We start from the raw sequence: 20,719 nt of genomic DNA on the forward strand, positions 1-20,719 counted from the left end.
ATCAAATCTGCACCTTTTAAATCTTTTACGTTGGGAGTTTGTTTCCACCCGGAGAGGGTTGGAGGTACACCAGAGGGCGGTCAGCTTTTTGGTTGGGTGTTTTGGATGATTTTCTTGGCGCGCATGCGTGTTGTGTCTCAAGGGCCGACTTAAAGAGAAGTGGGTGTTGACTCGCGGGCAACTGAAGCTGTTGTCAGATTACACCTGTGACTGCCGGGTTGTGAAGCATTCGGGAGACGCAGAGGGGTGAATTTAGGTGTCCGATGTTTGCATCTGGAGGGGTGTGTAAGACTCTTTGGCTGAAGAAAGTTATTAAGCTTCTTAAGCTTATAGTTATTAATAACTATTTTAAATAACTTTTAGTTATTAATAAATTCTCAAAAGTTATTAAGCTTTTTTTTTTAAAGCATTTCAGTTTTACGTGCTTGACTCCCGCTTCTCAACAGATGTTAACCTCGCCTGCACATCTGTTTGGTTTTGCACTGCCAGCTCTTGGCTTTGGAAGTGCTTTCTGTTGTTTGGTTATTGTTGCTTATGCGGCTATTCTCTTGTCATCCCCACTCTCAGATTCACGGGCGTGTGCATTAATGGACTGAGTGGGATTGATGGGTAAATATGATGTTCTAGTTGTCTCTAATCCTGGATTAAATACCAAACTGAAATTTCTAGTTTTGCGGATAGTGTTTAGACGTTGTTTTATTTAAAGGTTGATGACTGTTTTAAACTCACTTGAAATTCACATTTTCTTTATCATACTCCTCCCTCGTTCCTTCTTCCCCAAGTCCTCAAAGCGGTGAAAATTTTGTTCTGAAGTTTTATGGACCCAGAAGAAATACTTCTTTTGAGAACCGTGGGACTAGTTTTGTTACCAATAATATGAAAGGCTCTGAGTTTAGCCCGGAAAAGAAAAAAAGGGTTAAAATACCAGCGAGGAGACTTCGTGAGGTAGTTTCTCCAAATCAGGGAGATAATTTGGCTTTGCTGAAAGATGAGCTGCCCTGTGTTCCTCCAGCGTTGTCTGCAAATAAACATCTTCCTGTTAGAACCGAGGCTAGCTTGAATGGAACGTTACGTGGTATGTGACTCCGAATAGCTTTCACTTTTGTAAATCTTTAGTTTTTATTTTCATTTCTTTTTTGCGTTTCAAAATTTAGGGGATTTTTAATGTTTAAATTCTCAAACATAAGATACATCTAGTTTTAATAGGTGTTTGAAAGCTGACCCCTTTCTCTGGGAAAATGGCTAGTACAATCAGTCTAATTGAAACATATCCAATAGGTGGAATGAATGAAACACTTCTGTGCTTATTCTTTGTGTGGTTTTTGCACATTGTTCTTGTTCACATCTATGGTGGACGCACTTAACTAGTGTGATGTGTTTACTGTTCATCAGTTCATCAGTAGAGGTTTTTACCAAATGCTCTACCTTCTGTTTGGTTGGTGTTACTCAGTTTGGCATAGTAGAAAAGCATAACTTCTGCCTTTTGATGGCTTCCATGTTCCAACTCACTTAACCTGTCTCTCCAGTGAAAATGAAGAAAACATATGCTTTGCCCATTTCATTGATTATCATAAGTATCAAATTAATGAATATATGTGCAAAAACAAAAAAAATGCATTTATAGTGCTGCTTTTGGGGGAGGTGTGGCATAATAAAGGCCTGCTTTTATATCATGTACATATTTTATTCCTGGCAAATTCTACCCATAGTATGTCCAAATCCAACATTGTAATGCTATATTTTATTTATTTATTTATTTTTTATTTATTTGACAGAGAGAGAGAGAGAGAGATCACAAGTAGGCAGAGAGGCAGGCAGAGAGAGAGAGGGGAGGAAGCAGGCTCCCTGCTGAGCAGAGAGCCCGATGCGGGGCTCGATCCCAGGACCTGGGATCATGACCTGAGCCGAAGGCAGAGGCCTTAACCCACTGAGCCACCCAGGCGCCCCATGTAATGCTATATTTTAAAACATCTATCTCACTTGATTGTCAGTACTGATCCTTATTTTCCAAAATATCAGCTGTAAAATCTTCATCAGGATATATTTTAATTACAGTTTAAGTTCTTTGCATGAAAAATGGCTTCCAATTTAGGTTTAGTGTTAATATTGAGTTTATAGTTCTTGAGTCAAGCCTATACAGTTTCCAAAAATATGGTTCTGATTTTAAAGTCGCTAAAATTGATTCCTTTGTTTTGTTAGGTTCAGCAGACTTGACTAGAACTTATCAGCAGCCTCCATTAGCAAATTCTACTGGGCCAGAAAGGGTAAGCAAAAGAATTCTTAATTATGTTCACGTTAAGGTTTTCAGTATTATTGAGTAATGTGTTCCTAAATTATGTTGGATGAGCAACAGGCCTTGTTTTTGCTTTAATTTCACTTACCAAGAGAAATGTTTTATATCCAATTATGACTTGAATAGTATTTGAGACATTAAACAAAAATTCTTCCATAAAAGAAAAAAAAATACTCATTACTAAGATGTTGAACACTGAGAGAAATATTGGAACTGAAAACAAGCTCTGCTGTTACCTAAGAAATGGGGTTCTAGACCGGAGACTTCATATACTGTTAGGTAAAGGTAAAGAAATAGTAACAATATCATTTTTAAAAAGTGAGGTATGATTATATGTTATCCAAATGATTGTAAGGTCTTTTGTGTGGTTTTTTTGAGGAGTCTTTAAGAAATAACATGAAATTCTCATCTTGACCTTTATAATGCTGAAAATATTTGATGATCAATACATTTTGTTCATGCAATCTAATTAGATTTTGACCACTATCACTATAGATTGTCAATTTAACAAGTCTTTAAAGAATAGAGTTTCATAATATAATATCTTGAAAATTGAAGCTGGTAAACTAAGAATGAAATTAAAACTGTCTACTTACCAACTTTGCAAAAGATTCACAATAAAAATGTATAATTATGTGCTGTACTTGGTCCCTCTGTAAATGCTTAGCCTTTGGGTTGGTGTTTTTGTTTCTTTATTGAATATGCCTTATTTAATGATTAATGGTATTTGAATTCCATTCTCTAAATAATTTCCCAGAGGGATATGCTATTATATAAATTACCTCTGGAAAGACTGTATCAATATGTGTTCTTCAGCAAGATCATGACTAGAATTAGTGGTATTATTTTCTCTTAGCTTTACCAATGCGAGACATCAGAATTAGACCAAAAAAAAAAACAAAACAAAACAAAACAAAAACCCAACAAACCCGCAAAACAAAACCACGAAACTTTGCCATTTTGATAGGTAAAGAAAGCATCTCATTTTATTTTGTCTTTATTTTATTATTACCGAGGGGGGAGTTTTTTCCCATGTATATTGCCATCTTTATTCTTTTGTGACTTACATATTTCTATGCTATACTTTTTCTTACTCATTTGTAGGAGGTCTTTGTATTAACGTCCCAAATGCATTCTATTGTATTGTTAGCCTCATTGACTATTTTTAGAAAGTTAACCATTGTTTGTCAGGAGATAGCCTGATCACCTTCCTTTTATGATTTTCTCTTTACCCTTTTCTGATTTAGCAGGAAAAAAAATTGATGTGTCTAAGGAACGGGAAGAGCAATGTTGAATGAACCTAGTATTTAAAACGTCAAGATGTTTTAGCACTGAATAGAATCTTAGAAATGAAGTCTAGGGTTACATATGTGAACAGAAAGCTGTTTGCCTGTGGAGAAGCCTTCGGAGACTACATTTTGAGCTCAGGGATAAAAAACACAGTGATTAATTTGTGATGTGCCTTGTGTTGGCCATCCTCATGCACTCCATTTGACTCAAAATGAATCAGATTTTCACATTAAACTGTAGCAACTTAATTGTTACGTGACTCCCTCTGCTAGAAGTGGCAAATTGAGATCTGAGTCTGAATTTTAGGACCACATTGCTTGCTTGTTTATTTACTCATTCAACAAATCCCTGAGTACCTTCCAGGTACCCAAGCATTGTGGTGGTTCTGGGAATCGAGGGTATAAAAACACACGATCCTGCCCTCCTGTCTCTTAGTTAGTAAATGATACTTGGTAAGTAATAAATCATAAAGGTTTTCTAGCCTTTCATTTTTCCTTTCATATCCCGAAGGATTTTTCTAAGGATATTGCAGTGCAAGGGTTGCCTTTGGAGAAACTGGAAGAGAGCAACAAACAAAAAGGTAAAAAGGTAGACTTTTTTTTTTTTTACTGTGGTGAAATATACACAGTGAAATTTATCACTCTAAGCATATAGTTCTGTAGCATTAGGTATAATCCCCTTATGCAGTTATCACCACCATCTGTTTCCAGACTTTTTTCATCTTCTCCAGTCAAAATTCTGTACTCATTAAATACTAACTCTCCATTTCCCCCCAAGTCTATCTAGTTTTATTATTGTCTTATTTCACTTAGCATGCCTTTGTGGTTCATTTACGTTTTATGTGTCAGGATTTTTCTTTGTAAGGATAGGATTTTATATTTTTACATTTTAAGACATTCATTGATTTTTTTAAAAGACCTTAATTAAAAAGACTTATTATTTTTTCTGATTATTTTGATTGTTTCATCTTAATAAGCTATTAATGGAATCTTTGAAAACTGGAAAAAGGTTTATAGTCATAAAGGTAATTTTATTATTACTAACCTGTTGCATAAGTTTGGTGTTAAGTATTTATTAAAAAAAATTTATAAACTCTGAATTCAAGTTTTGAGTAGTCTTTTGTAAGATAATAAGTTAAAAATATGCTTTGAGGAAATATTTAGTGACTTTTTTCTTTTAAAGATTTTATTTATTTGGCAGACAGAGATCACAACAGAGATCACAAGTAGGCAAAGAGAGAGAGAGGGAAGCAGGCTCCCCCCTGAGCAGAGAGCCTGATACGGGGCTGAATCCCAAGACCCTGGGATCATGACCTGAGCCGAAGGCAGAGGCTTTAACCCACTGAGCCACCCAGGCGCCCCTTAATGACTTTTTTCTATGTAGCTTTATTTTTATCTAAGCAGTTTTTTCTTTCAAGTTTGAGCAGAATGTCTCTAATTTATCCCCAGGTATTTTTTTTTTTTTAAGATTTTATTTATTTATTTGACAGACAGAGATCACAGGCAGGCAGAGAGTCAGGCAGAGAGAGGAAGGGAAGCAGGCTCCCTGCTGAGCAGAGAGCCTGATGTGGGGCTCGATCCCAGGACCCTGAGATCATGACCTGAGCCGAAGGCAGAGGCTTTAATCCGCTGAGCCACCCAGGCGCCCCAATCCCCAGGTATTTTTGATACATTTTTCCCCCTATTGTCTAGGGTTATTACTATTATTATGCATTCATTTAATTTGTTCCTTGCACTTTTTTTATGAGAGGGGGAGAAGGGGTAGGGAGAGAGGGAGAGTGAGAACCTCAGGCAGACTCTGTGCCCAGTGCAGAACCTGTCATGGAGCTCAGTCTCACAACGTTGAGATCATAACCTGAGCCAAAATCAAGTATTGGATCCTTGACCATTGGAAAGGAAACGGGGCACCTGGGTGGCTCAGTGGGTTAAAGCCTCTGCCTTCAGCTCAGGTCATGATCCCAGAGTCCTGGGACCGAGCCCCACATCGGGCTCTCTGCTCCGCAGGGAGCTTGCTTCCTCCTTTCTCTCTCTGCCTGCCTCTCTGCCTACTTGTGATCTCTGTCTGTCAAATAAATAAATAAAAATCTTAAAAAAAAAAAAAGAATTGGATGCTTAACTTACTGAGCCACCCAGGTGCCCCATTTCCTTGCATTTTCTTAAAATTGAGAAATCTTATTGCTGAATTCCTAACCATTCTCTTCTTAGTTTAAAAAACTGTTTGGGATAGCTTACTAAAATTTAACAACTTTTTAGGAATCTGAAGTGTGTTTCATGTTTTAATTTTGCAGCAAATGACATCTTTATTTCTCAGTACACCATGGGACAGAAAGATGCTCTAAGAGCAGCTTTAAAGCAAAAGTAAGTTTCATTTACAGGAAATAAGTGGGCCATTTCTTATGTTTTTATGTGGTTCTCTAAAACCAGCTTCAATTACATTTTGGACATAGGAAAAACGTTCTTTTCGATGAATGAAATATATATAAAACGTTTTTCATAGTGCTTGATATATAAGATACTCAATAGCTGTGAATAATTATTATAAAAGAGGTACTGTTCTCAGGTTTTTATATGCATTAACTCATTTAATACTCATAAAATCCAATGAAGTAGATTCTATCACATCCCAATTTTACAGAATCCCCATTTTATAGATGAGGAAACTGAGGCACACAGAGATTGATTTTTCCCAAGGCCATTTAGCAAGTATTCACTGGGCTGGGATTCAGACCTAGGCACTCTGCCTTTGTAGAGTTTACTCTCTTAATCACTTCACTATACTACTTGTAGCAATGGTCAAGTACATAATATTTCCTACTTACTGTCTAAGGACATTTAGATTTTTCCTGGTCAAGATTTAAGAAAGGGATAAGGTTAACATCTGGATGGAGTGAAAGGAGACCATGGCTATTACTCCATCAAAGTGGTCCCTCCCAAGTTCATCTTAAATACCAGTGAAATACAAAACCGACCCTAACAACAGCACCATGCTAGCATGCATCTCCACTACTCTGGAGGCAGTTTTTATTATTTTTATCATTAGCAGATATGTGATGAGATACATATTCTTAGGCTAAATGTATTCTACTCCTGACCTAGAACAGTCTGGAAGGCCCCTTAGAAAATAAGTAAACTTTTTACTTCATCTTGAACTCTCATTTTATTCAAAAAGGAAATTTTTATATTACTTCAAAATGGCAAATCATTTTTTAAATACTACAATTAAAATGATATACAACTACTGAAATAACAAAATTATTATTTTTCCACCTACGGCTATCTGTGGCAAATGTATTACACTCTGGGAAACACTGGACTAACAAAAATTAAAAATGTCTCTAAACCACAAGAGTGTGGTCTGAGCCAGCCAGAGTTTAAGAGCTGGTTGTTTGGCCTCATCATATTTTTCCTCTTTACCTTTGTTCAGCCTACAATTCCCAATATGTGATGTGGTTCAGAGAGGAATTTGGATGATAAATTGTATTCTGGGGCTTATAAATATATAAGAGAAAACAAAATTAAGGGCATGAGGAGTGGTGCAGTTTTTCAAGTTCTACAGTTGAACCAAAAATTGCAGATTACATCTGACTCATTTGGACCAAAAGCGAGTATTACTTCTAATGCGGCTGACCTGCAGTAAGGACCTTACCAACTTGCCTTCAAGTCAGAACTCTCCTAATGGAAATCTCTGAGACCTCTCAGAACTCTCAGATCAGGGAAAGAGAAGTTGTTTATGAACAAATGGATGGTGAGAGGTAACAGTGAACACTAATCCCTCTTGGACAGTAGATCTCTCCCCATTTCAGGATGAAAGAACAGAATTAAAAACAGAGTAGGAAGGGTCTTGAGAAGGCGGTTGCAATGTAGAGAATAATTGAATCAGAAATATAAAAATGACTCTCATGTGGGTTAAAAGGCAGTCTATGTCTCAAGAGATAGATTTTGCTGTAGTCAATGTCACTCGAATTTATTGGTTTTATTTTTTAATTTTTAATTTTTTTATTGTGTTATGTTAGTCACCATACAATAATACATCATTAGTTTTTGATGTAGTGTTCCAAGATTCATTGTTTACATATAACACCCAGTGTTCCATGCAATATGTGTCCTCCTCAATAGCCACAACCAGGCTCCTCCATCGCCCCATCCCCCCTCCCCTCTATAAGTCTCAGTTTGTTTCTCAGAGTCCACAGTCTCTCATGGTTCATCTCTCCCTCTGATTTCCCCCCCTTCCCTTTTTCTTTCCTTCTCCTAATGTCCTCCATGTTATTCCTTATGTTCCACAAGTAAGTGAAACCATATGATAATTGATTTTCTCTGCTTGACTTATTTATTGGTTTTAGATAATGGTAGATGGAATTTGGCAAAGTGATTCTAAAATTTACCTGGAAGGACATACAGTTGAGAATGAATATATATATATATATATATATATATATATATATATAATGTTAAGAATACAGACATATGTAGGGGTGCCTCTCTGCCTCTCTGACTTGTGATCTCTGTCTGTCAAATAAATAAATAAAGTCCTAAAAGAAAAGAATACAGACATATAGAATACACATAGTTGAGAGTAGCTAATTTGGTGGGAAAAACTGGAATGATGGAGAATTTGTCCTATTTGATATAATTGCTCTAAATCTATACTAATAAAAAGTATAGAATCTGAGTAAAGATTCTGGCCAGAGTGTCTAAAACAGGGTAGAATGTCCTTACATGTGGATGGAGAGGATGCAAGGGGCTAAGTTATACTACTTTTTTTTTTTTTTTTTTAGATTCTATCCATTCATTAGATAGAGATCACAAGTAGGCAGACAGAGAGAGTGGAGGAAGCAGGCTCCCTGCTGAGCAGAGAGCCCAATGCAGGGCTCGATCCCAGGACCCTGAGATCATGACCCGAGCCGAAGGCAGAGGCCCAACCCACTGAACCACCCAGGCACCCCTAAGTTATACTTCTTTAAAGGAGAGAAAGGGCAAATCATCTTAAAATGTTAAGGTATGATATATATTTCTTAAAAAGCTCACTTAGATAGCAATATCAAAAGATGAATTAGAAGAGGACTGGACTGCAATCCAGGAAACCAACTGGCTACAAATTTGGAGGTGATCTCTTTGAGAGGGATTTAGTTGGTCCTCAGTAAATTGGAGGGTGGTGGAATGAGGGTGGGACTCATGCTGGTTTGGAGAGGAGTAGACAGGTTTGGAGGATAGAGATAGAATTGACAGGAATTGGGGCGCATGGGTGGCTCAGTGGGTTGAAGCCTCTGCCTTCGGCTCAGGTCATGATCCCAGGGTCCTGGGATCGAGCCCCACATCGGGCTCTCTGCTCGGCGGGGAGCCTGCTTCCTCCTCTCTCTCTGCCTGCCTGTCTGCCTACTTGTGATCTGTCTGTCAAATAAAAAAAAAAAAAAAAAAAAAGAATTGACAGGAATTGATGATTTGATCTGAGAGTGAAGAAGGAGCTAAGGATGAATCCCAGATTTTTGTCTTGTATAAATGCATGGTCAGTCGTAGTATTCACTGAGAAAGGAAATCCTTGGGAAAGAATTCTTGGGGGAATAAATTTCATTTTGGACATATGCAGGGGGTTGAGATATCTATGAGATATCCAGGTTAAAAATGTCCAGTAGGAAATTCAATATGAAGGTCAAATTCACAAAGTATATAGAATATGCCACATATTCTATATAGTATATAGTGTAGAAGTAGTATATAAATGGTGATCTGAGCTCTGGGAACAGTTGAAGTGACTCAGGGAGAGTGAAAAGAAAGATGGCATAGAGTAGGACTCTAAGAAAACTGAACCCTTAAGAGCTATGCAAAAAAGCAAGTGAACTTCTAAATGCTACTCAGTTTATCCAGCATTGTTGGAGTGTGTGGTGTTAATAAAGCCGATGGGAATGAAGTTCTAAGTTTGATAGGCTTCTCAGAGGTAAAGAAAGGTAAGGACTAGAAAGTGTCCATTGAATTAAGCAAAAATTATTACTGGCCTTCATGAGGGCAGTTTCTTCATGGTATTGGTCTAAATGCCAGGTTCAGAGGATTTAGGAATAAGAAATAATTCTAAAAAAGAAGAAGAAGAAGAAGAAATAATTTTTCTGAATGAGAGAGTTGTATATTTTCCCTGTTTTTTACACTTAGAAGCTATTTACATTTGTTCCATTGAGCATTTAATTTGATAATTGGAAAAAAACTAAAATTTAAAAGCCTATTAAGAAGCTGATGTCTAACATGAAAAAGTGCTCCATATCACTCGGCATCAGGGAAATACAAATCAAAACCACCATGAGATATCACCTCACACCAGTCAGAATGGCTAAAATTCACAAGTCAGGAAATGACAGATGCTGGCGAGGATGCGGAGAAAGGGGAACCCTCCTACACTGTTGGTGGGAATGCAAGCTGGTGCAACCACTCTGGAAAACAGCATGGAGGTTCCTCAAAATGTTGAAAATAGAACTACCCTATGACCCTGCAATTGCACTGCTGGGTATTTACCCTAAAGATACAAACATAGTGATCCGAAGGGGCACATGCACCCGAATGTTTATAGCAGCAATGTCTACAATAGCCAAACTATGGAAAGAACCTAGATGTCCATCTACAGACGAATGGATAAAGAAGATGTGGTATATATACACAATGGAATACTATGCAGCCATCAAAAGAAATGAAATCTTGCCATTTGCGACGACGTGGATGGAACTAGAGGGTATCATGCTTAGCGAAATAAGTCAATCGGAGAAAGACAACTATCATATGATCTCCCTGATATGAGGGAGAGGAGATGCAACATGGGGGGTTGAGGGGGTAGGAGAAGAGTAAATGAAACAAGATGGGATTGGGAGGGAGACAAACCATAAGTGACTCTTAATCTCACAAAACAAACTGAGGGTTGATGGGGGGAGGGGGTTGGGAGAGGGGGTGGGGTTATGGATATTGGGGAGGGTATGTGCTATGGTTGTGAAGTGTGTAAACCTGGCGATTCGCATACCTGTACCCCTGGGGATAAAAATATATGTTTATAAAGCTGTAAAAAAAAAAAAAAAGAAAGAAAGGATGAATACCCAAGTTTTGTAGCAACATGGACGGGACTGGAAGAGATTATGCTGAGTGAAATAAGTCAAGCAGAGAGAGTCAATTATCATATGGTTTCACTTATTTGTGGAGCATAACAAATAGCATGGAGGACAAGGGGAGATGGAGAGGGGAGTTGAGGGAAATTGGAAGGGGAGGTGAACCATGAAAGACTATGGACTCTGAAAAACGATCTGGGAATTTTGAAGGGGTGGGGGGTGGGAGGTTGGGGGCACCAGGTGGTGGGTATTGTGGAGGGCACAGATTGCATGGAGCACTGGGTGTGGTGCAAAAATAATGAATACTGTTATGCTGAAAAAATAAAAAAATTTAAAAAAAAAAAAGAAGCTGATGTCTAATCTTACAATATTATTTCTCTTGTTGGTCAACTTAATGTATTCATGTAGAATGATCGATCTTAAAGGGTAACTCACATTCAGACTTCAGATAGGAATACTAAAGGATAGGAATATCTGAATTATATTTTCTTAGTACACCCCTTAATTAGTTAGATACATAATGAGTGCCTACTGTGCTTAGTTCTTTCTTAGTTGCTGTTTGGCCTAAAAGAAATCCCCCTTCCCTGCCCCTTACCCCATACCCCACGTTGCTTAGAGCTTAGTTGGGGAGAGAATGTGGACATACATGGAGGAATGAGTGATTAGAACTGTGATAGGAAGCAGCATTGTATTTAATATATTACGAAACTGTTCTGCACAGACATTTAAACTAGGGGGTGGCTGCTTATCAAGCCTCAGTTGTGTACTATAGGCAGTAAAAGCGAAAGGAGTTATTGAAGGGAGAGATCCATTGAAAGTGTTCAAGGATAGGTTTTTTGAAGAAGGTTAAGGCTTGTGTTGGATCTTAAAGACGGAGCAGGATATATAGTAAGTTGAGTGGAGTAAGGTTGAGAGAACAGTAATAAAAAGCCTGGAGTCAGATGTGGGAAGGGTGTGTTGTAGCCAGTGAGGAGTAATGTGACTCCTGAGAGGTTGTGTGTGAACTAACAGGTGTATATAGGAAGCTAGGGAGACAGGGATGGGGGATGGTGTGTGTGGACAGTCAAACAAACGATTAGCCTAGTCATTTGTCTCTAAGGAACAATTTTAGATTTTTGAATGGTGGAGAGATATGTTTGGGAAGTTTTTGAAGGAGTAAAATCTGCAAGAATGAAATAGTTGGTAAGAGATGGTGAAGCTTTTTTTTTTTTTTTTTTTTTTAACCAGAGGCAGAAGCATGAAGGGAGAAGTATTATTCTGAGAGATTTAGATGTTATGGGACTATCTCTAGGAATCATAAGCCAACTGTGCTTTACTGGGTCTGTGACTTTGGTCAAGTAAATCCTATTACCTCTGTGGACCTCAGTTTCTTCGTCTGTTGCATTAGGATGTTAGGATATGTGGCCTATTGGGTTCCCCTTACTCCATAGTTCTGTGATACCATTCCTGCAATTGTGATGAAATAGTTGACAAAACTTGGTGACTCATTTAGATGTGAGAAGGTAAGTGGAGAATGGAAAAGTCAAGAAAACTTCAAAATTTTGAGACAGAGAAAAATGCTCCTAGTAGAAATGAGGAAATATCAAAAAGGAGTAAGCTTAAGAGCTACTCTGGGTCTTTATAGAAACCAAGAGAAATCCAGCAGTTAGAGATGGAAGGCATTCCTTCTGATCTTACTTAGACTTACCTAGGAACTCTGCAGTTTTGTCTGGTTCCTTTCATTGTTTTTGTTGTTGTTGTTGTTGTTTTTCAGGGAAAATCTATAATAAAATTGAGTCTTTTTTCCCTTTTTTCTTAGTATTTACTTAGTTAAATCTCTCATTGTAAATATGTATGTATTTCTCTCATTTTTAATCCAGACTGCTTCAACCTGTTTTATGCCCTATTTTAACAAACTCTGTGACATTTATTAAATCGAAATGAGCTAGAATTTAAATTTTTTTTTTTTTTTTTAGCAGTTTGAACAATTTCTCTTGGGTTGTCTTCCTTTGGAAGTAAAACTTGGTACTTGCATTCTTAGAACCTTTTCTGCATGTTTTGCATTTGTCCTTCTTGATTATATATCTTTGTAATTGTGCCCACATCTTTTTCATATGTGCAAGCCTTATTTTCTGAAATATCACAACCTTCCAGGAATTATCTTCTTATATCTTTAGTCTATAGCGACCTTTCATAGATTTCATTAACCAAGTGACTGATTAGATCCCGGTATGGAAAACCAAGTGATTCAATTTTTGAAAAAAAATCAAGCAAACCCACCTTCAGCAATTTATCGTCGTGAATCCTTCTTGAAATGGCTCAGTGTGGCTTACTGAATATATTTCTATTCCTTTTTCATTTACAGAGCTCAAAACATGCCTGTGTTTAAGGAAGTAAAGGTACAGCTTTTTGAAGATGCAGGCCCAGAAAAGGACGCTGCTACTCAGGAGACGAGAATTTCACCCAGTGGAATTGATTCAGCTACAACTGTGGCCGCAGCGACTGCAGCTGCCATCGCTACGGCAGCCCCGCTGATCAAAGTATAATTTTATCCCCAGATTTTTGCGGCTTCTTTGTCAGATATAAAAATACTTATGAGGAATTGAGTCTATAAATGGTCGTATCCTACTATAGACCAGTGTCATTCTGGTTGGTCTCAGTTTGAAAGAGTTTTCCTGTTTGTGCTTGTATATTACCTCTCAGGAGTTGAGACATACCCCTGCTTTGCTGTGATAATACTAGAGAACCTAGGACTGCCTGGTTTCAGCCTGAAAATATCACATCCAGGGAACCCTGAGTCCTGGGCAACCTGGGACAACAGGTCTTCTTTATTTCAGAACTAGAAAGGAACTCAGAGATTGTCTGTGGCAACCCCCCTCAGTTTGCAAATGGAAAACTGAGAAACACTGTCAGAGTAGACACAGGTCCCAGAGCTAATAGGTGGTCAAGCTAAGTCTGGGACTCCAGGCTGCTGACTTAATTCAGCCTGAGATTAGGGGGGTATCAAAAGCTAATTTGTTTTGTTATTTGCTTCTCTTTAATTACCATTTAAGTATTTTATTTCTGGCAGCATAACAATTCTTTGTTGCAAATGTGTTATTAATGAGAGAAGAAAAATCTACTTAAGGCTAACTATCTTCTTTTTATTTCTGTGATTTTTATTATCAGTCATTTTAAACAGCCTTTGTATTAACTGAGTGTATTTTTGATGTCTTTTGGGATTTTATTGTTTTAGGTGCAGAGTGATTTGGAAGCAAAAGTCAATTCTGTTACAGAATTACTGAATAAGTTACAGGAGGCTGATAAACAGTTACAACGTGTTACAGAGCAGCAAACAAGCATTCAGAATAAACATGAGAAACTACATTGTCGTGATCATGAAAAGCAAATGAATGTGTTTATGGAGCAGCACATTAGGCATCTTGAAAAATTACAACAGCAGCAAATAGATCTTCAGGTATCTCTAATAAAGCTAGCACACATCCCATGGTCTTTTATCACTTGGCTCCCTGAGCTAATATTCATTGATAATTGCAATAGCTCATTACATTGTAACAGTTTTCATTCTTAAGTAATGATTTTTGAGTTCATTATTCTTCCTGTGCAAGCGGAGACCTCTCTCTGCACATTCTAGTTCAGATATCACTAGTTCTAGAAGACATTTCCATGGAGTTAGCGTTTCCTTTTTTTGTGGTATTTCTGTTCATACCATTTTTAAAAAAGATTTTATTTATTTATTTGACAGAGATCACAAGTAGGTAGAGAGGCAGGCAGAGAGAGAGAGTGGGGAAGCAGGCTCCCTGCTGAGCAGAGAACCCGATGCAGGGCTTGATCCCAGGACCCTGGGACCATGACCTGAGCTGAAGACAGAGGCTTTAACCCACTGAGCTACCCAGGCACCCCTCTAATAAGAAGTTTTGAGAATTACAGTGTATTAGTGTTTGTTCTGTGATAACATACTGAGCTATAATAAACTTACTTTTGTATATTCTTCTGAACATTATATTTTAATTTTTTACAGTTTTTAAGTTGCACATTAATTAGGAAAAAATAAAAACCAATGCATTTATAATGCTGGTCACTCACTCAAAAAAAAAAAAAAAAAAAAAAAAAAAAAAAGAAGTATACTGAGTACCTGAGTGCTGGCTACTGTCCCAGGACTTGGAAATTCCAAAATAAATAAGAAACTATACTACCAGTTCCTTCTGAAGATAACTCTTCTTTTTATAACAACCCAGAGCCTCATATTCAAAAGGCTTCCCTTCCTCTCTCTCTGCCTGCTTCTCTGCCTACTTGTGATCTCTGTCAAATGAATAAATAAAATCTTTAAAAAAAACCCGCAAACTTCTTATTAGAGCTTGGCTTGAGCTTTCCATGTGTTTGAAGATAGTATTTTTATTGGAATAATTATGGCCATACAAAGTAAGGTTTTAGTAAGTACTCCATGTACAACTGAAATTGAGTGTGCAATATGGTGAGAAGCTAGGAGTGGGTCTGGCAGAGTGCTGGTTCCCCGGCCTACAAATAACTGCCCTTTTCTGAGCCTTGATTTCTTTACCTATAAAACATTTTATTTTTTTCTTCAGGTAAAAGATGACACATATGAAAAGTACATTGATTTGAAGAGAGGGTCCTACTTGTAGTATATGCCTGCCTGCTATTTATCCATTTTTTAATAAGTCCATTATTCATTGACTTTTTTTTTTTTTTTAATTCATTGACTTTCTTAGTTTGGAAGATTGGGATCTTTCCTAATGCAGACATCTTATTTATAAAGCTTATAATTACAGGGAAAGTTGAAGCTTTAGTGACATATTAGGTATATTAGTAATTCAATAAATGCTTAATGAAATGAAATTTGTTGAGTCTGTCCTATTTGTTTTATGTAGAGAGTTCTCTACACATTTTTTTTTTTAAGATTTATTTATTTATTTATTTGACAGAGATCACAAGTAGGTAGAGAGCAGGCAGAGAGAGAAGAAGGGAAGCAGTCTTCCTTCTCTCTGCTGAGCAGAGAGCCTGATGGGGGGCTAGATCCCAGGACCCTGGGATCAGGACCTGAGCCGAAGGCAGAGGCTTTAACCCACTGAGGCACCCAGGTGCCCCAGATCTCTACATATTTTTTTTTCTCTATATACATTTTTAAGACTTCTGTAAAACTGTAAATATTTTTAGATTTTCCTTTACCTCATAAGACTCTTTCGAAATCAGTTTTATTAGATACATATAATTTCCAGTTATTTTAATAAATAGTGCTGAAAATTGTCATTTTAGCTCTCATTTGTACTTAAATGCATATGTATTATTAATACTATAAATTTGAGTGCTTCTTAACAAGGATTTTAACCCTTCAAACGAAATCATCCAGGATATAAAAGAGGAGAAATTTTGGTTTGAAATTCTTTGGTTGAAGTAGATGTCTAGGACTAGAGCCCCTTCCTTTTGATCATTTCCTAGCATGCCTTACTGGTCCCCAAGCCATCTCTGAAGTAGAAAGGAAGAAACTGAGGTTTAGAATAGCTAACTCAAATGATCAAGGTCACATTACAGAGCCAGGCTTAACCCAGTGACATCACTGCTACAGTGGATAGTTACATGTAATGTATGTATTCTTATCATTTATTAAATCTAACATATTGTTTTCAAGTCCTCTAATAAATTTCAGTGTAGTTTGTCATCTAACTCTTTCAAATAGTATTTGAAATTAATAAAATAATTGTATGTCTTCCAGACTCATTTCATTAGTGCTGCGCTCAAGACCAGTAGTTTTCAGCCTGTTGCTATGCCCCCTTCTAGAGCAATGGAAAAGTATTCTGGAAAACCAGACTTTTCTAATCATGGTGGCAGTGATCTATCTTCACAGAACACATTTGCTTCCAAACAAGGTAAAAATGTCTAGTTCTCTGTGAATGAAAAATATTACCTACAAATGTTCTTTATAATATGTCAGCCCAAAACTTGTTTAATAGGCAGTAGAAGACTAAGTCTTTGTTTTATAAAATTAGTTTTCTTTTAGGTTAGGTAATTTTTAGGTCATTTCAAAATTCGTTCTGTCTAGTTAGGGATCATTTCCTACTTAATGATTTTAATAAATAACCTTCAGAAATTGTCAGAAGCACTTATAAGTTTAGAAAAATTTTACCCATCTCATATCAATGTTTGTAATCAGTTTTCCAATTCTCTGACAGCTGTGTATTTTCCATTTTTCTTGATTCTGTGAGGAGAAAAATGACCTGAGTACAGTAATAAACTATTTCACATTATTTTTAGTTAGTAATATAAGTTTGCCTATTTTAATAGAATCTTAAAAATCTTTGTTTATAGTAACAAAGGAAGTGCATAGTGTATTTGTATTAAACCTCTGGAATTTAAAATAAATGAATAAATGGGGTCCCTGGTGACTCAGGCAGTTGCGCATCTGACTCTTGATCTTAGCTCAAGTCTTGATCTCAGCATTGTGAGTTCAAGCCCCACACTGGGGTCCACGCTGCGTGTGGCACCTACTTAGAAAACAAAAAGTAAAAAAAAACCCAAAAACCAAAAAAAAAAAAAAAGCAACAAAAACCAAATGAACAAATGTGTTTCTAAATTATTGAAAGAATTGATTGAAAATCAAGGGCTATCCCTTTAATGATATCCAGATCCATGTAGTACAATATCCCCAACATTTGATTTGTTAGACCATTGTTGTTTTATAGACGTATTGAAGATTCTTTATACTTGTAAGTTGCTTTATGTTTTTCCACAAAGGAGTGGTCCTTACAAAACTGCTGTGAAAGTGGCATGAGTCAGTTTTTAAGTTGAAAGCAAAGAAGATGAAGCACAGGGAGGTTGTGACTTGCCTGCTCCAGGTCACTGGACTTGAGAGTGGGTTGGTCAGAGCTACAGCCACAACTCGGGGTTCAGTATGCTCCAGCCATAGACATGGACACTTAACTTCATACTCAGTTCTGAAGACTTAATTGCTCAAAATTTTGTCTTTTTAGACTTGAATTTTAAGGGAAAAAGTGTATGTTTTATTGGTTGTGTACTGATTTGCTTTCTTTGTATGTCTTAGTGACAGTAAAAGAAATATAAGGGAAAATGAGTAAATTTAAACTTCAACAAGTTAAACTTTTTATTTTTCAATATTTTTTCTTGGGCATACATTATTTTTATGTACTGCAATTTAGCATAAATATGATTTTGTACTGCTTTTTTACTAGCATATCAGAAGTATTTCCCATGTTTTATGTAATTATCTTCATAATATTACTTTTTAAAAATTTGCTTTTATTAACATATAATGCATTATTTGCCACAGGGGTACAGGTCTGTGAATCATCAGGCTTACACATTTCACAGCACTCACCGTAGCACATACCTTCCCCAATGTCCGTAACCCAGCCACCCTATGCCTCCCCCCAACCCTCCAGCAACCCGTTTGTTTTGTGAGATTAAAAGTCTCTTACGGTTTTTCTCCCTCCTCATCCCATCTTGTTTCATTTTTTCCCTCCCTAGCCCCCACTATGTCCCGCCCTGGCTCTCAAATTCCTCATATCAGGGAGATCATATGATAATTGTCTTTCTCTCATTGACCTATTTCGCTCAGCAATACCCTCTGGTTCCATCCATGTCATTGCAAATGGCAAGATTTCGTTTCTTTTGATGGCTGCATAATATTCCATTGTATATATATACCACATCTTCTTTATCCATTCATCTGTTGATGGACATCTAGGTTCTTTCCGTAGTTTGGCTATTGTGGACATTGCTGCTATAAACATTTGGGTGCATGTGCCCCTTCGGATCACTACATTTGTATCTTTAGGGTAAATACCCAGTAGTGAGATTTCTGGGTTGTAGGGTAGCTCTATTTTCGACTTTTTGAGGAAACTCCATACTATTTTCCAGAGTGGCTGCATCAGCTTGCATTCCCACCAATGTAGGTTTAAGAGAGTTTATTTGAGAGAGAGAGAGTGAGTGAGAAAGCACAAGAGACAAGGTGGAGAGGCAGAGGGAGAAGTAGACACTCTGCTGAGCAGATGTGGGGCTTGATCCCAGGACCTGGGACCATGACCTGAGCCAAAGGCAGTCGCTTAACCAACTAAGCCATCCAGGTGCCCCCATAATATTAACTTTTAATGATAAAAGAATAGTCACAATTTACTTGTTGGGCATTTATCCTGTTCTTGGGCATTTAGGCAGATTTTAGGGTTTTTTTTCCTTATAAACATACCGTGATTAAATCATCATGTATTTATTTATTTATTTATTTATTTAAAGATTTTACTTATTTATTTGACAGGCAGAGATCACAAGTAGGCAGGGAGGCAGGCAGAGAGAGAGAGAGAGAGAGATGGAAGCAGGCTCCCTGCCGAGCAGAGAGCCCAATGTAGGCCTCGATCCCAGGACCCTGGGATCATGACCTGAGCCGAAGGCAGAGGCTTTAACCCACTGAGCCACCCAGGCGCCCCATAAATCATCATGTATTTAATGTTTTCTTTCTTCTAGGTTATTTTCTTAGGATAAATTCCCAAGAGTAAGGTTACTAGGTCAAAATATATAAACATTTTAAGACTTCTTATACTTAGTGCCAGATGGTTTTATTAGTTTTCATTGCCATGAGTAGTGTCTGGCTATGCCATTTTCACCATAGCTTAAATAGCACAGAATATTGTCATATTGATTTCTTTCTTATTTATTAGCTGTAAGTGTAAAATTTTTATGGGTTATATTTTGAATTCTGGTTGAGAGCTATTTCTATGTACTTGTTATTTGTATATCCTACATAATTTTAGTTTTATTTTTAAAAAATGGGGAAGAGGAATATTCTATATATGAATGTTTTTTTAAAAAATAAGTTGAATTTATTTTCTTTATTTTCTATTGAAGCGCCTTTTAGAGAGGTTGAAGATATGGGTTTTGATAAACAGAAATCTCCTTTGGAGACACCAGCACCTCGCAGGTTTGCTCCTATACCTGTTTCAAAGGATGATAAAATATCAAAGAGGGAAAATCCTAAAGAAGAGAAAGAAAATATGGAGATGTCAGGTTATAGAGGTAATAAAGCAATCATAACTAGCATCTACTACTTTTATTAGACCTATGTCAAATTAGGAACAGATTTCCATACTCCTGATTTATTATTTTCTTATGTGCCTAGTAGTAACTAAATCTCTTTCTTTAGTATTTTTCTTTAAATGATATTTACTAGGCACATCAAGCTTCTTTACATTCTTTGCAGGAGGTAGAGGTATACAGTTATAATTCTGATTATTTTCTATAGATTATTACTTAAACCTATAATGAACAAGTTTTGTTATTAATAAAAAAATAAAGCTTTGCTAAAGGTAAAGCTGATCATTTTTTATGGTGTTATAACTTTTTAAAATTAAATTAAATTTTATTTTTTTTCAGTGATCCATAATTCATTGTTTATGCACCACACCCAGTGCTCTGCGTAATACACGCCCTCCTTAATACCCACCACCAGGCTTAATACCCAACCTCCCACCCCCCTTCCCCTCCAGAACCCTCAGTTTGTTTCCAGAGTACACAGTCTCTCATGCTTCGTCTCCCCCTCCGATTTCCTCCAACTCACTTCTCCTCTCCATCTCCCAATGTCTTCCATGTTATTCCTTATGCTCCACAAGTAAGTGAAACCATATGATAATTGACTCTCTCTGCTTGACTTATTTCACTCAGCATAATCTCTTCCAGTCCCGTCCATGTTGATAAAAAAGTTGGGTATCCATCCTTTATGATGGAGGCAATATACTCCATTGTATATATGGACCATATCTTCTTTATCCATTCGTCTGTTGAAGGGCATCTTGGTTCTTTCCACAGTTTGGCAACTGTAGCCATTGCTGCTATGAACATTGGGGTAAATGTATCTTTGGGGTAAATACCCAGTAGTGCAATTGCAGGGTCATAGGGTAAAAGCTGATCATTTTAGAGCATGTTTCCTTATTTTGTTTTTAGGTGTGAATTTCAGTAGTGGAACAGGGAAATTTAACATTTGTTACTGTGTTCAGTTGGAAAAAGTGTTACAGTATTAACTATTTAATAGGAAACAAGAACTTTTATAAGTGACCTGA

At 37.0% G+C, this 20,719-nt stretch overlaps 1 protein-coding gene across 12 annotated transcripts in view; it reads left to right on the forward strand.

The window, feature by feature from the left end:
• The first annotated feature begins 154 nt into the window (after window positions 1-154).
• Window positions 155-20,719, forward strand: part of KIAA0586 (KIAA0586 ortholog) — a 140,305-nt gene continuing 119,740 nt past the window's right edge. For 3 of the 12 annotated variants that reach the window (XR_007128753.1, XM_047737767.1, XM_047737771.1), the window contains exons 1-9: window positions 161-281; window positions 408-1,075; window positions 2,200-2,264; window positions 4,094-4,163; window positions 5,871-5,940; window positions 13,003-13,177; window positions 13,873-14,094; window positions 16,369-16,522; window positions 19,512-19,679. Coding sequence is in view for 11 of the 12 variants with exons in the window: in XM_047737767.1 (XP_047593723.1) it covers window positions 877-1,075; window positions 2,200-2,264; window positions 4,094-4,163; window positions 5,871-5,940; window positions 13,003-13,177; window positions 13,873-14,094; window positions 16,369-16,522; window positions 19,512-19,679 (1,123 nt within the window). In the remaining variant the exon portion in view is untranslated. Of the gene's footprint in view, window positions 282-397; window positions 1,076-2,199; window positions 2,265-4,093; window positions 4,164-5,870; window positions 5,941-12,178; window positions 12,251-13,002; window positions 13,178-13,872; window positions 14,095-16,368; window positions 16,523-19,511; window positions 19,680-20,719 lie in introns of those variants that run through there. The other 9 variants (XM_047737769.1, XM_047737770.1, XM_047737772.1 and 6 more) reach the window with 9 other exon arrangements.

The sequence above is a fragment of the Lutra lutra genome, chromosome 7 (genome assembly GCF_902655055.1).
Source record: "Lutra lutra chromosome 7, mLutLut1.2, whole genome shotgun sequence".
In the NCBI taxonomy this organism is placed as follows: domain Eukaryota; kingdom Metazoa; phylum Chordata; class Mammalia; order Carnivora; family Mustelidae; genus Lutra; species Lutra lutra.